The sequence below is a fragment of the Nycticebus coucang genome, chromosome 10 (genome assembly GCF_027406575.1).
Source record: "Nycticebus coucang isolate mNycCou1 chromosome 10, mNycCou1.pri, whole genome shotgun sequence".
NCBI lineage: Eukaryota > Metazoa > Chordata > Mammalia > Primates > Lorisidae > Nycticebus > Nycticebus coucang.
Window position 1 is genome coordinate 95,798,471 of NC_069789.1, and position 20,063 is coordinate 95,818,533.

Sequence of the window (20,063 nt, forward strand, 5' to 3'; positions counted from 1 at the left end):
TGAGAGCACGTTAGGGAGGGAGGCAGCCATCTAGCCTGCATTCCAGAGCCAGGGTCAGAGGTCGGAGTGGAGGGTCCCGAGCAGTGTGACTCCCGAGTCCATCAGCAGTGCCCGCTTCTCGGCTTCAAGCCCAGTGACTTTCTCATGTAGTTACACAGTAGGCATTTGTAGGTTGAATTTTTCAGATGGACTTTGGGACAATCTCTGATCCAATAATCACAATGGAATCTCTCGTTAGTTTTAGTCAGAGTCCAGTTAGGAAACAAATGCCAACTCCAGAATTTGCTCTGCAGAGTCCTGGCTTCAGCATTGCAAGGCAGGATAGAGAAGAGTGGGTTTTGAGGCTGAGACACCAGCCTAAAAAGCTCATATAGCGTGCTTGATTGGAATAGCAAGAGGGGGTTGCGGAAAAGGAACTTAACCAGTCTTTTCTTTCTTATTGCTGACACTTCAAGAAGAATGGATCTGAAGATAAACCACCAGGATGTCAGACTGCCTGCCAGGGACCAGAAGGCTTATGCGGGTTCCTGCAGAATAGGATGGCCTGGCACTAGAGAGAATTCTGCCGCAGTTTGCAAAACACTGAGGTCTCCTGCAGCCCTCCAAAGCTGAGAAGGCCACCAGAGATCTGCAGACAGGAAAGCTGCTGCCCTCCTGTGGACATATGCGATTCTGCAGCAGGATAATCTGACCCGCAGAGGTGGTTTGCCTGGCTGGAGATCCCTGCCGTCTTGAACTCCAGGAATGAATGACCAGTGGAAAGAAAGGTCAGTGTGATCCTCTGATACAGATGAAGGAGATCTCAGCACTGGCTCATGGTGATAATACTTTTCCTCAAAAAGAATAAAAGTCTCACCAGGGAGATCTTATTTGGCCAAGTGCAAACAGCTGAAGTGGAACAAGATAAGCCTATTTTATCAAGACATCTATCTGCTTTGCATCTGGGAGCATCTTTAAGAACAGGGGTTAGCAAGCTCTTTCCATAAAGTGCCAGCAGTAAATATTTTAGGTTTTCGACCATACAATTTCAACTATTCCACTGTGTCTCTGTTGTGTGAGAACAGCCGAGGATGGAACTAAACAAGAGTGTGATAGTGTTGCAATAAAATGTTCTTATGAACACTGAAACTTCCATTTCATAATTTGCACATGTTACCAGATATTATTTTCCTTTTGATTTTTAAAAATCATTAATAAGGTCAAAACCATCTGCTTTTCCAGTAGTGCAAAAACAGTCAAGAGGCTGGGTTTGGCCCATGGCTGGGTTGATGGTTTACAATCTTCAACAATTAAAGTCATTAGGCAGCACCACTGTGAGCTAAAATCATAGAAGCAACTTCCATGCTACCTTGCCAAGCTCGGGAAGTTATAGGCGTACCCCCAGAATCCATGGATCAGAAGGCGGGGGCAGCCCAAGCTACCAGTTCTCTGTGTTTCCAGGTTGAAGGGGTTTCTGAGGGAGAAACTCTGTCTCTAAATTTTATTTTTTCTTACTAGACAGAGAAAGTCGTTCTCATTTTATCTGTGTTGCTGGGTTCAAAGAAAACGAGGTGTTAACAAATCTAAACCTAATCAATAGTTTGGGGACCAGCATAACGGGCCATTTCCTCACTGATAAGAAGTATCATTTTTGGATATGTTTGAACAACAAATCCCCGGAGTGAGCTGAAAATATGACTGGTTTAATAAAAACGTGATTTTTGCATGATTCTTTTGAAACTCAATCTTATTTAAAATGCAACTGTACCTGTACTGTGACTTATGTTAAACAGTGGTTTGTTTCATGGATGGTTACGCGACAAGTTAAAGATTTCAATCGAGAAAAAATGAATATGGAGAAATTTGGAGGTTTTTTTTAAAAGGGGTCTTCGTGCAAAAAATGTTTACAACAGTGCTACTTTTGAGGCTATAAAAGGGGAAGTGAAGGAGCTATATTTGTATATTTCTGGATGTGCATAGAAGCTCTGGAAGGACATTTAGGATATATAATAGCTAGCATATGATGTACTATGGAAAGGTGGGCAGGGAGGGGGCTGGATGAAGACTCCACCTCACCCCCTTTTTTACACCCCTGGGTTTTACACCCTCTTCATGTCTGATTTTTCCCTTCTTCCCTCTCCACATCAGTTACCAGGGTCAGATGCTGCAAGGCTCTGAGCACTCCTAGCTCCCTAAGACACAGATCTATGTGTTTTCTAGTGAAGCAGGCAGGCAGCTAAGTAATACCAGCTCAGTGGCTCACCCCTATAATCCTAGCACTCTGGGAGGCCAAAGCAGGTGAATTGCTTGAGTTCAGGAGTTTGAGACCAGCCTGAGCAAAAACAAGACCTTGTCTCTAAAAATAGCCAGGTGTTGTGGCAGGTACCTGTAGTCCCAGCTCCTTGGGAGGCTGATGCAAGAGAATCTCGAGCCTAAGAATTTGAGGTTACTGTGAGCTATGATGCCATGGCACACTACTGAGGGTGACAAAGCGAGACTCTGTCTCAAATAAATAAATAAATAAATATTAAGAAGAAAAAAGAAAAACTAGTAATACCTTGTGATGAATGCTAAACAGCCTGGAAGGGAGCTCAGAGAAGGGGTTAAATACCTGTCTGAGAGCAGAAATGGTCTGGGCAGAGAAGAAAGGCAAGGGGACTTGGCCTGTACCAAGAGCACAGCATGAGCTAGACAGCCCAGGAGTGTCCGAGTCAGTGGGTGGGTGGGTGGGTAGACTGTGGAGGGCCTGGAGAAGAGAGAAGGGCAGTGGCAGTTGAGGAAATGAGGCAGGAAAGATTTGCAGTCTGTGCAGGGGAAATTGTACTTTCCTTAGGCTGTGTAGACCCATCAGAAGCCCATGCAGGTATGTCTGATGACAGTGTGAAGTGGTAGTGGCTACTGCCTGGGGCCCCCTAGCTGAGTGCTGGGGCCTCATTCAGGACTGATTCACGACATCAGTGTTTTGTCTCTTTAGGGAATCACTCGTGCCATCCAACTGAGGCCCAGCCAGGCTCACCGGGAGCCCTCTGATTAACGTCCAGCTGTCTAGGAGGTGAGGAAATATTATCTGTCCCCTTGCTTAGGGGAGAAGACACAGCCTGGGGTGAAACCACTTGCCTGTGCCTGGGGGTGAGTCAGTGGTGAAACCAGAGCCTACTACCCAGCAGGAAGAAAGATGAGACGCTAAAGAAACCCCATGGCTGTGTTCCTTCTTCCCCACCCTGCCCAGATGTTCTGGGAGACTCTGGCTGAACTCTGGGGCACACCCATCCGTGTTCCTGGCAAGCTTGGCAGGCCACAGTGTTTGCGCTACCCAGCTTTTAGCTGCTGCTGGCGCAGAACCAGGGCAGAGTGGCTCAGCTCCAATGAGGGCTCTGGGCTGCCTGGAGAGGGCAGGTCACCTGCCAGTGGATGCTCTGGTGCCACCTGAAGGATGGAGGCAAAGGTTTGATCACTGAAACTTGGCAGCTCTAAACAGGGGCAGAGTGGTTTTTCAGTGGATATTCAGGGTGGATCTCACTCCACTTGCATATGAAATCAGTGAGATAATGGATATGAAAACATTTTGAAAAGCCACCAAACTTCTTGCACCCCATCCCGCTGCTGATCCTCTCGCAGTTCTTCCTTCTGTTACTGCCCCACTCCTCCCCAGGCCTCTCCATGGCTTTCCCTCTTTTCCCCTCACCTCCCAGCTGAATAGACACTGAACTTTGTTGACTCAGTCTCCCAGATGTCTCTTATGTTCATCCCCCTCAATTTCACTCCTGCTGCCCCTGCTCTGGTCTAAGCCCTGGATTGCTTACCTATACTGAGAGGCTCAGTTTATCTGTTCTAATTCCCCTTTTCTCTCCCTATGAATTCATTAGCCACACTAATATCAGATTTAATAATCTGAGACCATGCTCCTGATTATTTTATTCTCTGATCCCAAACTTCCAGGGTTCTCTGTCACCTAAATTCTACAGTCTGGTATTCAAACCTCCTGGGCTGTCCCACTTCCTTCTGTTCACAGAGATCCTCCAATTCACCTGGACTTTCTGGCCTTTTTGCCGTAGTTCAAGTCATGCCATTTGCCTAGAATCCTTTCCCTTCAATATCCTCCTAAGAAATTATTTTTTCCCTTTGAACTTTGAGGTTTGAAATGGGTTGTGGATAAATTATTGACAGGATAAGAAAGGAGGAAATGGAATCATATTTTAGACGCATCAAAGAACCCTTCTTTTTAAGGTTCTTCTTTTTTTTTTTTTGTAGAGACAGAGTCTCACTTTATGGCCCTCGGTAGAGTGCCGTGGCCTCACACAGCTCACAGCAACCTCCAACTCCTGGGCTTAAGCGATTCTCTTGCCTCAGCCTCCCGAGTAGCTGGGACTACAGGCGCCCGCCACAACGCCCGGCTATTTTTTGGTTGCAGTTTGGCCGGGGCTGGGTTTGAACCTGCCACCCTCGGTATATGGGGCCGGCGCCTTACCGACTGAGCCACAGGTGCCGCCCAGGTTCTTCTTAATATATTCCTGCAGAATACATTTATGTAAAGCATTATGCTGAGGATTTAGGTGTAAAAAAGTTCACTGTTTGCCCACTTGGGCACAAGGATCTAGAGCTATGAGGATTAATGGTGCACTTTTTTGTTTACTCAAACAAATCCACAATCACAACTCTAATGCTGCTGCAAAAATATCTGTATGGGCAGCGCCTGTGGCTCAAAGGAGTAGGGCGCCGGTCCCATATGCCGGAGGTGGTGGTTCAAGCCCAGCCCCGGCCAAAAACAAACACAAGCAAACAAAATCCTGCAAAAATATCTGTAGACTGATTATTTCCCTTTTCTCCCTCACTACCAGGAAGCTCAAAGGCAAAATTGACCCTCAACCACAGCAATTGCTTCATCTGTTCCTTCAAACATTCATGCAGAATAGGTGCCACGTGTGTGCACAGAACTATGTTAGTTTAAACCATATTGTCATAGTTTCTTCCTCAAAGAAACAACTATTAGCTCTTATATTTAGCATATCTACATTATCTGTTTTCTCTATTCATGATTTTGTAGTTCTGCCTTATTAGTTTGTTACATATATCATTAGTTTTATGTTCACTAAAATTCTTTAGAGAAGAGGTGAGATACAGTCACTATAGAAAAGTATAAATATTCAAACATTGTTAAGGTGATCACAGATTTGATCTCATTGTCGTGAGTTATACAAGTTTGTTCTTTTATTATAGACTCTCCTAAAGCCAACTGGACGTATAAATATAATCAATACACAGTTTGATCCAATCATAACAATTTTGGAAGGCTCTACATTTTTCTGTTTCACCTTGTAAACACAGGATGACATTTAACATTTTATCACAAATTATTTTACTTATTAGCCCCAGGCTATTATTTTGGGGGTGATTTGTTTTGCTACTCCCAGTATATACTTTTATATATGTAAATTATTTATCATTTTTACAGCATATAAAATTCTTTTCAACATTAATAGTATTTGCATGCCATCTCAAATCCTGTGGCAATTAGGTGAGATTTATTATATAAATAAACACTTGGATAAACAAGGCATACCCATCAGAAGAATAAGGGGAGGTATGCATTCAAGGGTAGGGATGTCTTTAGTGTTTTCTCTGTCACTGCTGTGGTTTAATGTCCTTGGTGGCGGGAGATGCAGGTGGGAGGCCCTTCCTTCCTGCAAACACCTGTAGGGAGCTGGACTCTCGATAGTGGGTTAGGGAGGTGGCCTCTGCACCCGTTTTAGCTCAGAGCTTAGTCAGGGCACCTGCCTCTGCCATGAGCATGGACTGCCTGTGGGCCTGCTCAGAGCTGCTGCCCCCTAGCACTGGACACTCCGAGGCTGCCAAGGCTTCAGCCAGGCTCTCAACTGCTCCCTGTGCCTGATCCACCCACACATTCACTGCATGGCAACCGAACTGTGTGGTACCTGAATTAGGCCCAGGAACTAAGGGATGTTCACAGATCTTCACACTCCTCACCGATCTCTCCCCATTGTGGTACCTGAGCAGTTCACTCCTTGTGGCCCCCACCTGCCCTTCCCCCATAATTTCCAAGTTTCTACTATTTGGTGTGAAGTATCACATGCAGATGTCAAAGAAAGGGTTTGTCCACAGCCCGGGAGCGAGGGGCCTACTCAGGAAGCCTGCAGTCTGGGGACTTATTACGGACCGTGTGGGATTGCTCCCAAAGAAGTGCCGTCTCAGGCAGTGGGTAGAACCAAGAGCCAGACCCCACAGGGATCTCACTCAGTGTGAATGGCTATCTTCAACTCAGTTTAGTTTAATTCAAGTCACATTCTCTATACACCTATGTCCAAGTGCGAGGTACTACAGATTTAAATAAACTGTGGTCCTGGAGGTGCTTATTGGCTAATGACGACGACAATGATGATCACAGCAACTAAAATTCATTAGACCTTTACTAAGTGTCTGTCACTTTCTAGATATTACCTATGTGTTTATCATGTTGTTTAACACCCAGAAGAACACCCCATTAATTTCCTTAATTTACTGAATGGGCAAGCTGAGGCTTGGTGAGATAAAGGACTTTGCTCACAGCCATCCCAAGCGGCAGATAATCACAGGTCTATCTGACCCCAGAGCCCATGTTCTTGACTGCCCTGCAGTGCCAACCCCCAGGGGTAGGGCATAGCCCACCCCAGGCACAGAGACTCCTCAACTTCGCAGTCGCCAGACACAGGGACTTGATCTCAGTGCTGGCGTGTCTCCTGTTTATTCATGAGAACAGGGCAGAGCCAAGGTGGTGATTTTCCTTCAGAGGCTCTATGCACTCCATTATCAGCAGTTAGAGGGAGACTTGTAGGGTGTGTCAATGTTAAAACAACCCCAGATAGATCATTTGATGTTTTACAGCCATCATCTCTTGATGTCACAATAACTCTTGAGGAATGTCTTACTCCCTGTACTGATAAGGAAACTGAGATGTGGAGAGGTTGAAAAATTGAAGACTGAACAGAAGATGTCAGAGCTGGGATTTGAACTCAGGATTTTCCATTTCCAAAGTCCAGGCATGCTCATTGTGTTCGTGTCATGGAGTAGTCTACAGCTTTAGGGCATTGTCTATTTAGTTGATAACTATTCCTGGGTCTCTTTGGTATAAGAGCCATTGTGCTGTGCTCAGGAGAATCACAGGGGAGTCTGACATGGATCATTTTCTTAAGAAGCTCACAGTCCAACAGCAAGATAAAGTGGGCATGCAGATAATTCTACTGCGAGGTCCAAAGAATGTGGTGCTTTAAATGGTACCTTTGTTAGCCTGGACAAGTCTCCTCTTTGCCAAGCTGGTGGGAGAATGTGGCTTATGCTTACCAGTGATCTACATTTACATCACCTGATTCTCCCCTCCAATTCCAGCAGCTGGTTTGGGATGTCCCCTTTCACCCCAGAAAGCACAGAGGCACCTGGCCCTCTAGCTCTGTTGAAAGATCTGAATGTCATCACAGGACTAGGGATTCATGGGGAAGTAATCCAGAGGTCAGGTAGTGTGTAGTTCAAGTGCCTCCACCCACCTCACCAGTCTCTGGCCGCCCCTGTTAGAGGACTGCCATCTCTGTCTCGGCAGTAATGTTTCTGCTTCTTTTCCTCTCTCTTGAAATGCATTTTGACATCTTTTAACAAATAACACAATTTTCCCTTTGTGTTTCCCTTAATAAAACACAGAAATGAGAGCAAGAAAAGGAAAGTGAAAAAGCATGCTCCTGTCATCTCCACTCTACAGCAGGATGTCTGCCCCCTCCCTCTTCTTCCCTCCCACCAAGCTTTGGTTTCTGGCACCTCAATGCTCAATTCTCTCCCCAAATCTTGGCCACAGAGATGCATGAGTCTGATATTTTTGCTTCTCTGTTTTCTGCCATAGAAGGGTGAGCTCTGCAGCTGGTCCACACCCCCATCGTCTATACATTGGATTAAAGACAGATTATGGGGAGAACCTCCCACTTGGAGAACTTCCCCTTGCTTTCAAGGTCCTTGCACACCCTATGCACCCCACAGATACTCCCATTCATTGGCCCTGGTCTGTCTTCCTCCAATGAGGGCAGCTTCTACAACAAGCTGGCAGAGGCCCCACATTTCCTCCTCTAAGCAAAGCATTGGGCTTAAGACATAGTTTCTGGATCTCTTGGAATCTGCTTGAAGTTGCAAGATTCCTGATGTTTGGAACAAGCACCTATCTCTTAGCAGGAATAAATGCAAGTTTCTACACTTAGATCCAAATACCAGTTGTACAAATGCAGAGGGGTCTGCCATGTGGTTTTCCATGTGGAAAAGACCTGAAAAGGTTTTGTTAGTGATATATTCAGTGTGAGCTAACAGTAGCCACTGAATACAAACACAGACTCAGGCCCTATTAATGGGTGCTGTATTGCTCAAGAAAGGTCCTGAACACACTAGCATGGCAAAGTTGCAGCAACTCGATGCCATAATTTATGAGACACGGAAAAGTGGATCAGATTTAGAGAAGAGCAGATAGGGTGGTGATGGTGGTGATGGCAGTGCTGTCCTCATCTAAAGGTTTTAGGAAGAAGATTTGACCTTGTGAATGGCCAGCCCTGAGGAATCAATGGGCCAGAGGGTGGAAGCTCCATAGAAATGAATTTTGACCCATTTCAAACACAGTAGCAGAACAAGATGAGCTTTAAAATGATTCTCAACTCTAAAAGTGTAATTTTTTGGTTCCCCTTGGAAACATAATTACCTTACTTTCACAAATTCTCAGAAGGAATTCGATAGAAGGGAGAATGTTTATTCTTTCTATGGGGCTTCTGGACAGAGGTTCTGTGGCATAGTCTTTCATCAGAAAGGTAAAATAATAGCATTTGAGTTTCAACCACAGGAAACCCATGAGGTATGGTCGGGAGAAGCTTTCACAGATGGGTCTTGGGGATCCACTTTCCATCTGCCCAGCCATCTGTGTCACTGAGTTGGCTAAGGCCAAATTAAAATGGTCTTGGGGTAGGAGTGGCATTCATGATTCCCACTTCATTGAAAGAGGTTAAATAAACAAGTTGAATATAAGACTCTGTTAGGTCTATGGCCCACCCCACTGGCCAAAGCCAGTCTGATTTCACAAACGTAAGATGGGAAGGTCCTATAGGCCACATAGAATAGGTCCTTCATTTCGGAGAGAAGAACTAGTGTCCAGAGAAGGCCACTGGAGGCCTCCTGAACTCCAGCAGAGCAGGGAATGGACCTCGAGTCCTTTGCTCCCTGACAGTTGGCTACAGTCCTTCCAGATTGCAATGACAATGCCACTCATCCCTCAGCCAAGTAAATGGTGTTTGTTAACCACACATACGTATCTGGCTAAAATGGTAGGGCTTACAACGTGATGAGGAGATAGAGCCCCCTTCCTGAAGTGCCCAATGGCCAGCTGGGGAAAGACAGTCTCATCAAAATCGTGTGTGATCTGCACTAATCAGGCTGCCTTCAGATATAGGAATTGTTTGAAAGATTTGGGTCTTGGATCAAATGAAAATTTACCCACTTTCAGGATATTCACTAAAAGGAGCAGTCTTATCAACTAGTTAAAGGAAATGAATTTCATAAATTCATTTCCTTTAGTGAAACCAAAACTCAGCTGGGCTCTTAAAAACATTCCTTAATGATTGTAGTTGCCTTACTCCAATTTATTCTTGCCTAACATATATGTTATTTATTACTTATGTTCTAGGAATACCTTTTATACAAATTTTTATGTGTGTGTGTGTGTATTACAACTTGGTCCATGGGGGGAGGGGTGTGACAGAAAGGACAAAGGTCAGGTATTAAGAGACATACCACTAGCCATCTGGGTGACTTCAGAAAAATCTCCCAGCTGTGCTAAGCTCCAAAGATTCATCTGAAACAATGGATGAAACTATTTGTTCTGCCTACCTCACGGGTTTGTTGTAAAGATCAAGCAAATTCATGTATGTGAAAGGATCCTGAAAAGTATAAAGCAGCATTCCAATATAAAGTATTAAACTCTTTCCCTTCTTGCTTGAAGCCATATTCAGTGTTTGGCTTGTGCCTGTAGCAAACAGAACGTAGAATGGCCAGCAGGGTCACTACTCCTAAGTACACTGGAGCAACTTGCTGCCAGCACTTTTTCTTTAAAAGTTAGCGGTTCTGTCCTTGGAAAAGGAAATAGAAAACCCTTGATGTGCAGCATCTCCCAGGCCTGTGGCAAGGGTTCCCCCTGTCAAAGTGCCTGCCGATTTCAGTTCAGTTCACTGCAGTTTAGGAACCGAGGGTGCCCCAGCAAAGAATCCCATTCAATGGGACCTTTCAGTGGTATTCAGATGGTGGGACTCTGCTCCATTTCTCTCACCTGTGATAATTGGGATAATTGTCTCCAACTCAGAGGGTTGTTGGGAGGATTGAATGAGTTGCTACATAACCAAGGCTGGTACAAAATAAATGTTAGATAAATCTCAGGCAGTGTTATAATTTATTTGTTGAGTATCCACTTGGGACCATTCAACATGCCACGTTCAACTCCTGGGATACACAGTGGGACCTTGTTCCAGTCCCTAGAAGGGCTAAAGGTCTGTCACTGTAAGCTGAAGTAAAGAGGCATAGGGAATTAACATCCGCGCATATACATAGCTCCCCTAAGAAGTTCCTTAGCTGACTTCCTGCTCAGCGTCATCGCAGGATCATCCCCTGGGGGTCAGATCCCACCCAGTCTCTCCCGGGAGCCTCATGCCAGCCTTGGCCATGGGTGCTGTGGCCTCTGCTCACTCCATCAGTGAAACAGTGTCGAGCCCAGGGGCAGCTGGGAAGTTTTAACAGCAGAGCTGGGAGCCGCTGGGGCCCGCAACCAAACGCGGCAAACAGCTTCTAGGCGCTCTTCGTCGCCGGGGAAAGGGTTGCAGTGCTTTTGACACTTGCAGTGATTGGAGAGCGGCGGGGAAATCTGCGGGCCGGACGCCATCCAGGTAGCACGGAGATCTCCACGAAGGTCCAGCTGGGGTGCAGGGTTGTGTGGGTGGCGACAGGGCCAGAGCGCCCCGAGGTGACCGTTCCACGTGGACTAGAGGAAACTTTGCGTGCGCGGGAAGTCGCCGCGGCAGAGGAGCGCACCCGGCCGCGGCCTCGAGGTGGACCGCATAGCCAGGCTGGGAAAGAGAGCACCGCGGCCCCGCCACGGGACGCGCTGCCAGCCCCCCGCCCAGCGCTCCCCACCCCCTTCCCTCTTCCGCGCTCGCGGCGCCTCGGCCCCTGTCAGAAGCTGCGAGATCCGCGCCAGCGAAGCAGCGCCGACTTGCACCCAGGACCCCGGGCCTCCGCCTTCCCTTCTAGCCTCGGAGAAGCCTCCGGCTCTTCCCTCCCGCCGAGGAGCGACGCGGGCTGGCGGGACGTCCCGAGAAGGCCAGCCGCTCGCAACTACGTCCCGGCTCGGCCCGGGCGCGCCGAGGAGCAGAGCCAGGGGCCGGCGTTCACTCGGTCTCCCTCTCCAGCGCGCCGGAGCCGAGGGCGGCTGCTGCGGCGGCAGCCTCGGGGGCTACGCCTTCCCTGGCTGCAGCTTCCCGCTGCGCTCCGCCGCAACTTCGCTCCGCTCCAGCCACTGGGAGAAAGCTCGCCTAACAGGTAAGGAAGGCTGCGGGTTCCTAGGCTCCGGCTTGGGCGGGCGTGTTTCTGAAAGTTGATTTGAAATGCATCCAAGAGTGAGTCGGGCCAGCCGCGGCTCCTCCCCGAGGCGACTCCTTTGCTCCTGCAGACATTCCCGGCACTGGCCGACCGGCGGGAGGACCTCCCCGCGCGCCCCGCACGCCTGCTCCGGCGCGCCCCTGGGTAGAGCGCAGAGCCAGGAGTCCGGAAGCGGGCGGGACCCGGGACCCTCCCGGTCGCTTACCCTGCTCCTCCCCGATCTCGGGCAGGTGAGGGCTGCACCCGGGCGGCCGGGACGCGAGTTGCAGACCCCGCTTTCCCGCGTGCCTGGACCCGCCGCGCGAGGGAGGGCAGCCACTCCTTTTATCCCCGTCATCGCCAGTAACTGTGTTCCTGCAGAGACGTCCCTAGGGCCCACATTCGTATAGGTTGGGGCGGAGTCGGGATCGGGATGCAAAACCCGGGGCTGGGGACAGAGGTGGGGGTTAGGGGGCGGAGGCCTAAGTACATAACGCGTAGACTTCAAGTGAAATCAGATCAGTCAGAGCGGTTCGCCGTGACTCGTCTCTCCTCCCACCCTACATTTCTCTTGGCTGGACTCTGGTCTCCCTGCTCCTTCTGGTCGCCCTGGACACTCCCTCAGTTCTTTCGCAGGAGTGTGGCGGCTGCAGGCGCCGAGTCCCAGCGGGCACCGACGCCAGGAGCATCGTTTGCTCTCCTCTGCAGGTCTTCCTGGCTCTGCCCGAACATGCTGGACGGCCTGAAGATGGAGGAGAACTTCCAAAGCGCAATTGAGACCTCGGCCTCTTTCTCCTCGCTGCTGGGTGAGTGGTCAGGCCGTGAGCGCAGGGTTCATCCTCTTTGCACCCTCTTTCCTCCTGAACTCTGGAGGCAGGCTGGGACCCGGTCGGCGATGGGGGAGCTAGCGCCCCTCTTCACGCACTCAGTTGAGCCTGCACACTGCCCAACATTCCGAGTGGGGTTTCCCTACCCAAATAAAACCAACAAACCGCCCCAGGCCACATGCGCTGGGCACCGAATTCCCCAAAGCGGCGAGGGGCGGGCGAGCTTGTTCGCAGGCGTCTGAGTGGCAAGTGATTAAAAATACCCAGGGCTGGATTTTTAATCTCAGAGCTGATCGACGTCTCTTAAATGCCACCCATTTCTCTGTGGCCTAAGGGGTGAGCATCCGAGACCCGAGGCCCGGGGAGTTCAAGTTCGAAGAGGCTTTCTCGCCCCCATCAACTCCAGCCCCAATTTCAGCCTTGGGCCCGGCCTAGAGACTTTTCCAGGCCGGTAGGCAGCGCAGCGCGGGGATTAGCCTGCGCTGCAGGGCCTTTGCCTCGGCTTTAATTAACTGGAGCTGGACCTCGGGTCCGGTGGGTTTTCTCCCCAGCTCCTTCCCAACCACTGCAGAGGAGCAGCGAGTCAGCCCCCGAAGTGTCCACTCGCACGTCTTGCAGAGCTGAGGCCGGAGATTCTGGTTCCGCTTTCTCCCCGCATTTCTATTGCTTTTCCAGTTTGGGGAACGGGTGTTTTATTTTATTTTACTTAACTTTTTAGCTGGAGAGATTTTTCGTTTTGTCATTTAAATCTCTTGCCTCTTTCCCTCTCTCTGAACCGCTAAATGGGGTGATTATGGGAGGAGACAGTGCGGCTGGAGAAACCACGTCCAGAGAGGAATCTCCCCACCCCGCAAACACCCCAGATGACACAAAATCACCTACACTGAGCTCCTCTCTTTCAACCCGCCTCCCTTTCGAGGACGTGAGGACTCTGCCTAGCTCGGAAGAGCTCCAGAGCCGGCACTGTCCCGGCGGTCGGCGGGTGCGGACTGTGTACACAGCGGGCATCGCATTTTGCCCTGTGTCCTGGGCCCCCGCCGTGTCCTCTCCTAACACCTGGATCGACCCTACAGAAAGAAAGTAGAATTTTAAAACTGAGAACCACCTGGCTGCTTTTCCTAGCTCTCTTTGACCGCTCCCCAAAGAAGGAAAGCGAGATGAGAGTGGTAGGGGAATGGGGAAGGGTTGGGCCCTTTGGGTCGCCACACACCAATGTCGTTACAGGGGAACAAGGACTTATCTAAGTTATCTGTGAAATATGCAGACTGATGTGGCCGAGCGTCCTGCCCGAGAAAAAAGCCATCACCCCATCCCACACCTCCACATACTAAAGGAACAAAACATAAAATGTCCAAGATAGGACGGAGTGAATTCCCTGCCTGTGTGGAATTGGTGTGGGGACGGTTTCGCCCCCACGCACGGCTGCTGAGCTCACTTGGTTTCAGGAATCCCGGCTGGACTCTCACTGGCGTCTCCGCGGCCTGCTTCTTCACGCATGTTTTTCTTCCCTCTCTTTTTAGTTATTAAAATAACCCATTTGTAACTTGCAGACCAGTTAAGACGCTGCAGTTTAGGGTTCATTGGTTTGAACCATACCAGTTTTGCCAATATTTTACTGTACCCGCAGGACTTTGTAGGAAGAAAAGTTTCCATCAAAAATAGAACAGAATTATGTTTTAACAACAGACAAAACCAAATTATTTTTACTCATTTTCAGTTTAAAAAAGTCAAGAGGGACAAGCATAGTGAGTGCTTTAATGACTAATAGCGATCTGATAAACCTGGGAGCACAATTTTGTTGTCTAATTTTACTGGATGCGCACACGTTTGCTCTGGTACCTGGATATATTTGATAATTAAAGATCACTTATTCTTTTCCGCCCCCTTCCCAGGCTACGATTTAAAACTTTCCATATAGTCTCTGCTTATTAGAAATGCCCCTCGGTTTGGTTTTCCAAGTCTCGGCTTGGTTGATTATGTGAGGACTTCTTGGGGTGGGCGGCGCTGGGGGAATCCGTGGGTGTGAAGGGATCGGGAGCCGGTCCGGCTGGGTCCGGCAGGCTTGGCTGGCCGGGGCGGCTCACTCGCGAACGTCTGTTGCGGTTGCAGGCAGAGCGGTGAGCCCCAAGTCTGTCTGCGAGGGCTGTCAGCGGGTCATCTTGGACAGGTTTCTTCTGCGGCTCAACGACAGCTTCTGGCACGAGCAGTGCGTTCAGTGCGCCTCCTGCAAAGAGCCGCTGGAGACCACCTGCTTCTACCGGGACAAGAAGCTCTACTGCAAGTACGACTATGAAAAGTAAGTGGCCGCGCCGCGGGAGCGCTCCCCGCTCACTAGCATCGGCGTGCGCCGGAAACTTAGTCTGCCCTTGCCCCCCACCCCTCCTCCTCTGGATGCGGCAATTGTCAGCCGCACTCTCGGAGACGCGGGACTCCTCTTCACCCTAGCCTGGTGCAATCCCCACCGCGGCGCGGGGCAGGGGGCGGGACAGAGATCTTTGAGCGCAGCCAGGCCGGGTCCTCAGAAGTGCGCAAGTTGCTCCGCTCCCTGCTCTGCGGGTCAAGTTTTTAGTTTTTCCGGGCGTCTTCCTCGACTTGTCCATTCCCAGAAGCCATTCAAGATCCGACCCCTTGTTCAGGGTACTCTGCGGGCTGCCAGGTGTCTCCTTGTCGGTTTCCACCCGGTTTTACCCTGCCATCCTCTCGCTTGTGAGGGCAGTGTCCAGCGGTGAGGCTGTCTTGACCCCAGCGGGCTTCAGTCCCCTGCTCGCGTTTCCCGCTTGGGTTTGTCCGCCGGAGTCCGGACAGACTGAACTCGGAAATGGCCCTGCTGCCACTCGAAGCTAAGCGCATGATCCGTTCGCCTTTCCTCTCCTGCACCCCTCCCGGGTTTCTCCAAAGCTCTAGGACGCAGGGGCTGTGAGGCCCTCTCCTCCAGCCTGCACCTTCTCCTGAGTTCTGGGCGGGGTATACTCTACCGCCACGAAGCAGGTTCGGTTCTCTCCTGTTCACACGAACATTCTGATGTGTTTTGAGGAGAACTGGGAGGCAGGTAGTTAGGAAAGTGGATTATTTCGAATCTGGATCTCTGTTGTGCTGAACGGCTGGATGAGGCCGGGGAGTGAGAGGTGGAAGGATTTCTCCGTTCTCTACTGGCAGGCCGGGAGGAGCTCAGAGAGTGAATACAAGGAGAGGGGAACGCTTTGCCTCCAGAAAATGATTAATTAATAGGGGCATTGCTTTGGGAGGGCTGTGGGGTTATTGAAGGGAAGAAAGCGGCTGAATCCGAGGCCTCTGTTTTTGAACATTAGATCCAGGATATTGTGACCCTGTGGGCGCGCGCGTGAGCGCGCAGGAGCGGTCTACATTTGTCACTGGTGAATGAAAGGGAGTCTAAGAGGATAATCTAAGGAGGGTTAGTGTGTGAGTGAAAAGCAGTTCCTGTCCCGTTATTAAAAACGCACAATGAAAGGGGATTGCGGGAGACGTCACAATGTGAACAAAAAGCAGAAAGAACAGAAATATTTTCTTTTCCGTGTTATCTGGGCTATGAGGTTTATTGAAAATTGACACTAATTTGTGCCCACGGGGGAAAAATTATTTCTGCCACTTAGTACTCCTTTGCTTAATGTGCTTAAATTCCTCCCTCCCCATGTAGAGAGTACTATCTTTGTTGTTGTTTTGAAAGGATTGATAACTTTTTTTCAGGACTAAAATAAATATGCTTGATTCTGGATGAGTTGGACAATACAGAAATATATAAATAAGTGAAAAGTCTCTTGTAACCACTTCACGAAGTGATAATTACGCTTAACATTTTTGGAAGCAGATCTGTCTGTCTCTGTTCTTGGTTCTCCGTTTGTTGGTACAATGTCTGAGAGAAAAGTGCAAGTTTTAGGTAATTAAGCAGATTTTGGCCACACAACTTCAAGTATCACTTTTGAATAAGGCTTCTGGGTGATTGCTCGTTTTTTTTTTTTTCCCCTCCTGCTCTCCCTTTCATCCAAAGGTTTGTCTAGTGTGTGAACCCAATCTTTAACTTTCTGCTTATAGATGACTGAAGTGTCCACATCCTCAGGCACAACACTAGCAAATTCACAAAAGTATTGGAGCTTAGGGAAGGATTTGGGTTGTGAATTTCTGTTCTGTTTGTTAAAAAAAAAAAAAATCATGAATCAAAGAAGGCTTAAGGGTCAACACAGCTGTCTGGCCAGTCAAATCTTCTTTAAGGAAGTCAGGCTGTGTCAAGAGGAGAAGAAACAGTTGTTGTAAAGTACTTAACACAACAATGTCCCTTCCATTCCCTCCAGGTTTGGAGCGGTTTGGGCTTATTAGCCTGTGGGGTCAGTTCTCTTCTCACAAAGCTATTTCTGCAAAGGGAAAATTGCAGGGATCAACTTGCCAGCTGTTGGCCAGAACCAAGATTTTATAGAGGGACGTGCGCTGCATTGTCCAGAGGGGTGTTGAGGTTACAGTGAAGAATTTTAATTTTAATTTCGAAGAAATTTTTGAAACACCAACGTGCAAAATTGGACTGCGTGTCCTCTTTAGCTCTTGAGGTGTCATCAGTCCTGGTCTGTGCCCAGCCTATCAATTGCTTGTGAAGTTAATTTATTCCTTTTAGAAATTCTTTTTTTCCACCTCCTCTATCCCCCATCCAAATCCCATTCTTCTTCCAACAAAATGGGATTTTAACATACTGGATCATTTGGAGAGTGTTAGCCTGCATAGTGGTGGCTAGAGGAGAGAAAAGAAAGAAAGGAAAGTGATTTGGGGTTTTGTTTTGTAAAAAATTAGGCTCCAGGCAAATTCCTTTATTCTGCAAGCTTTTCTGGAGTTTTAGGTGCAAGATACTGGGCTTGGTGAGGGGAGGACGATGAGAAAAAGTCTCAAGGCCTGCCTTCAAGAGGCTTCTAGCTGAGCACTTTCCCACCGGTGGTGTTCTTACCCCCAAGTACACATACTTCTCAACAGCTTCCTCCTCTCAGTGTGCAGGACCAGGCATTGCTCAGAAGCTATGTGAGTGCCCAGAAACTTACCCTCCAGAAGGTTACAACTCAGTTTTAAATAATAGTCATGAAACAGTCAGAAAAAGCATTTTTTTCTCTCTAAAAGCTACATTTTTAAAAATAGCTGTGCTTTTTCTGGTGGATTTTTTAAAAAATTTGAGACTTGGACAAAGGGAAAGGGAAAGGAAATGAGGCGGAAGTTAAGTGGTAGGACAATATTCATGGTGACCAATGGACACTCAGAAAGAAATGAAGATACAGGCAACACCCTGGTCTCCAAAATTCATGAAGTTCAAATGCGGTTTCTACACATTTAATTGAAAGAGTATGTAGCTAGTGTGCAGTCTTCAGTGACAGTCATAAATATAATATTAGTAAGCAGACTTATCGTATTTATCTTTGCCACGCATATAGGCATTTCTGGCAATTGGGCAGTTTTGCATTTGAATTACTTATTAGCTATGTGTCCACCGTGTCAGGCAGTCAGTGAAAATGTGAAAATTTCATCCTATCAATTAATTGTTACACCGTCATGATGTCAAACATTAAGTTTTTCTAATTAAGAAAAATTGAATTGACAGTGGTGTCTTGGACACATAACCAACCATTCATTTGAAGACTTCAGGATGTTTTATTAAGTATTTGTCTCATATACCATGATATCCTTAGGAATAATTTATCTTCTGGTTATCTAAAACAAATGAGCATTTAAGGCAAGAATGTAGAACACTGATTTATGAATGTCCAGAAGTCAAAAACTGGAGGCCATATTTACACAACTGAGGAAGCTGTACACATCACGTAAACATTAGGATGCTGGAGGTGTGAATGTTTAAAAACCGCATTCAGCTGTCTTCCATGTTCCTGAAAGTTAGCAGACAACCAAAATATTTTCCAGCCTAGGGACTTCTATTTATATAACTGTTGTTCCCTATTTAACTGAATCCTCTATGATCTGGTGAGTTTGGAGTTTTCCCGGAATTTGTTCCAAACAAATACTGCAGTTGGTCTTAAGTCTGAGACAGAAGAGACCGTTGAATAATGGGAATGTGGTAATACAATAGATAATTAAGCCTTCTGGAAAGGATCCCACATTTAAATCAAGTTTATATTGTTTCTTTCATGTGCCTGGCGGCTCCGTGGGTCAGGCGGGGCCCTCTCCCCTCACATATGAAGTTTATCATGATCCTTCAGATTGCTCTGGACATCGTAGGGGCAATGTGGGATAGTAGTGCTGTCATCAGGGCTGTTCTTACAACATCGTAATTCCCCATATGTCAGCAAATCACAGGCCTTGGGAAGCCTTTCCTCGGAGAGCCAGTTGATGTTTTTTTCCCTGTCTTTTGGAGCAGACCAATTTTCCAAAGGGGGAAAAGAAGGGGGATGGGAGTGAACATCACACTTGGAGTTTTCTTTGTATCGTTCTTTTGACTTCACAGAGAAAACAACTTAGGTAATGATATCTATTAGGATCATTAATGGACTAATTCTGTGTTTTATCAAGGTAGTATAGGAGGTGAGTGTATAAAGAGCAATTACTTTGGTTTTATTACTGTGACATTACTTGGAGATCAAAACTGGGCATGCAGTTACTCATAAAAGTAGCCCACAGGTGAAATTACAGAGACAATTCTTAGATTTTTGCTTTACTTTATCTTATGTTGGCCCTGCTTCTGGCACAATAAAATTTAAGGAACATAAGAATCAAACATAACGAGGTCATAAACTGATGTCTGTGTTAAATTGCAGGGGGCTTAGCTCGGCGTAAGCATAGTCTGTGGGTTATGGTTATGTTTTTGCGGGCAGACTTATCTGTTGCTCTCTCTTTCTTTTTTAATTTTAGAGGGTGATTGGAAACATTCCTGGCTCAGAGGTGTTTTCTCTTTTTATATGTATTGGTCCCTAGGTAAGACTTTCTTGGAATCTAAGACTTAAAATTTTGAAATAAAATTAGATAGCAGAAGTAGGTATTAATAGATACTAGATATGAACATTCCTTCTTAGAGTAGGCTTATGGGATTCTTTTGATCTTTCCATAAATGGAACACATTTAAAGCAGTTATTTATCCAGTCTGGTTATACATACTGTAGAGTCCTGGGTCTTTTGTCATCTATGTGGCTAGGAAATAGCTTTTGATATTTCAATTTCAGTGACAAGAGTTTTTCTGATCCTTCCTTATTTTCTCACTTTTTAGTTTCATTTTTCTTATTAAAAACCTTTCTATTAACCAAAAAACTGTTACAAATTTCATTGTAGCCTTCTCATTCTGGGGGAGGTTTCTGTAGATAATGAGCAGGTACTGTTTCTTTAATGAAAACAATTTCGTTTAATAAATCATCTGCTGTTTTTCATATTTAAAGAAATGATTTGGGTCATAATGTTTAGAAGCGAGATAATAGACAAAGCTTTAAAATGCTCATGATATTATAAGAAATTTAATAAAGCTTTTTAGAGGAAATGCATATTACATAATATAGTATCATTGAATTTTATCAAGTTCAAAATAACCAGGAGTGAATTGTATTACCTTGATTATTAAGTACAGTTGTACAACACTGGGAAATGAATTATGGGGAAGAAAGTGTAATCATATCCACAATAGAAAGATTTAAAAAC

General features: G+C 47.1%; 1 protein-coding gene across 1 annotated transcript in view; it reads left to right on the forward strand.

The window, feature by feature from the left end:
* The first annotated feature begins 12,343 nt into the window (after positions 1-12,343).
* The window catches only part of LMX1A (LIM homeobox transcription factor 1 alpha), a 153,205-nt gene continuing 145,485 nt past the window's right edge, over positions 12,344-20,063 (forward strand). Inside the window, exons 1-2 of the mRNA XM_053606925.1 lie at positions 12,344-12,419; positions 14,550-14,736. Coding sequence (XP_053462900.1) covers positions 12,344-12,419; positions 14,550-14,736 — 263 coding nt within the window. The remainder of the gene's footprint in view (positions 12,420-14,549; positions 14,737-20,063) is intronic.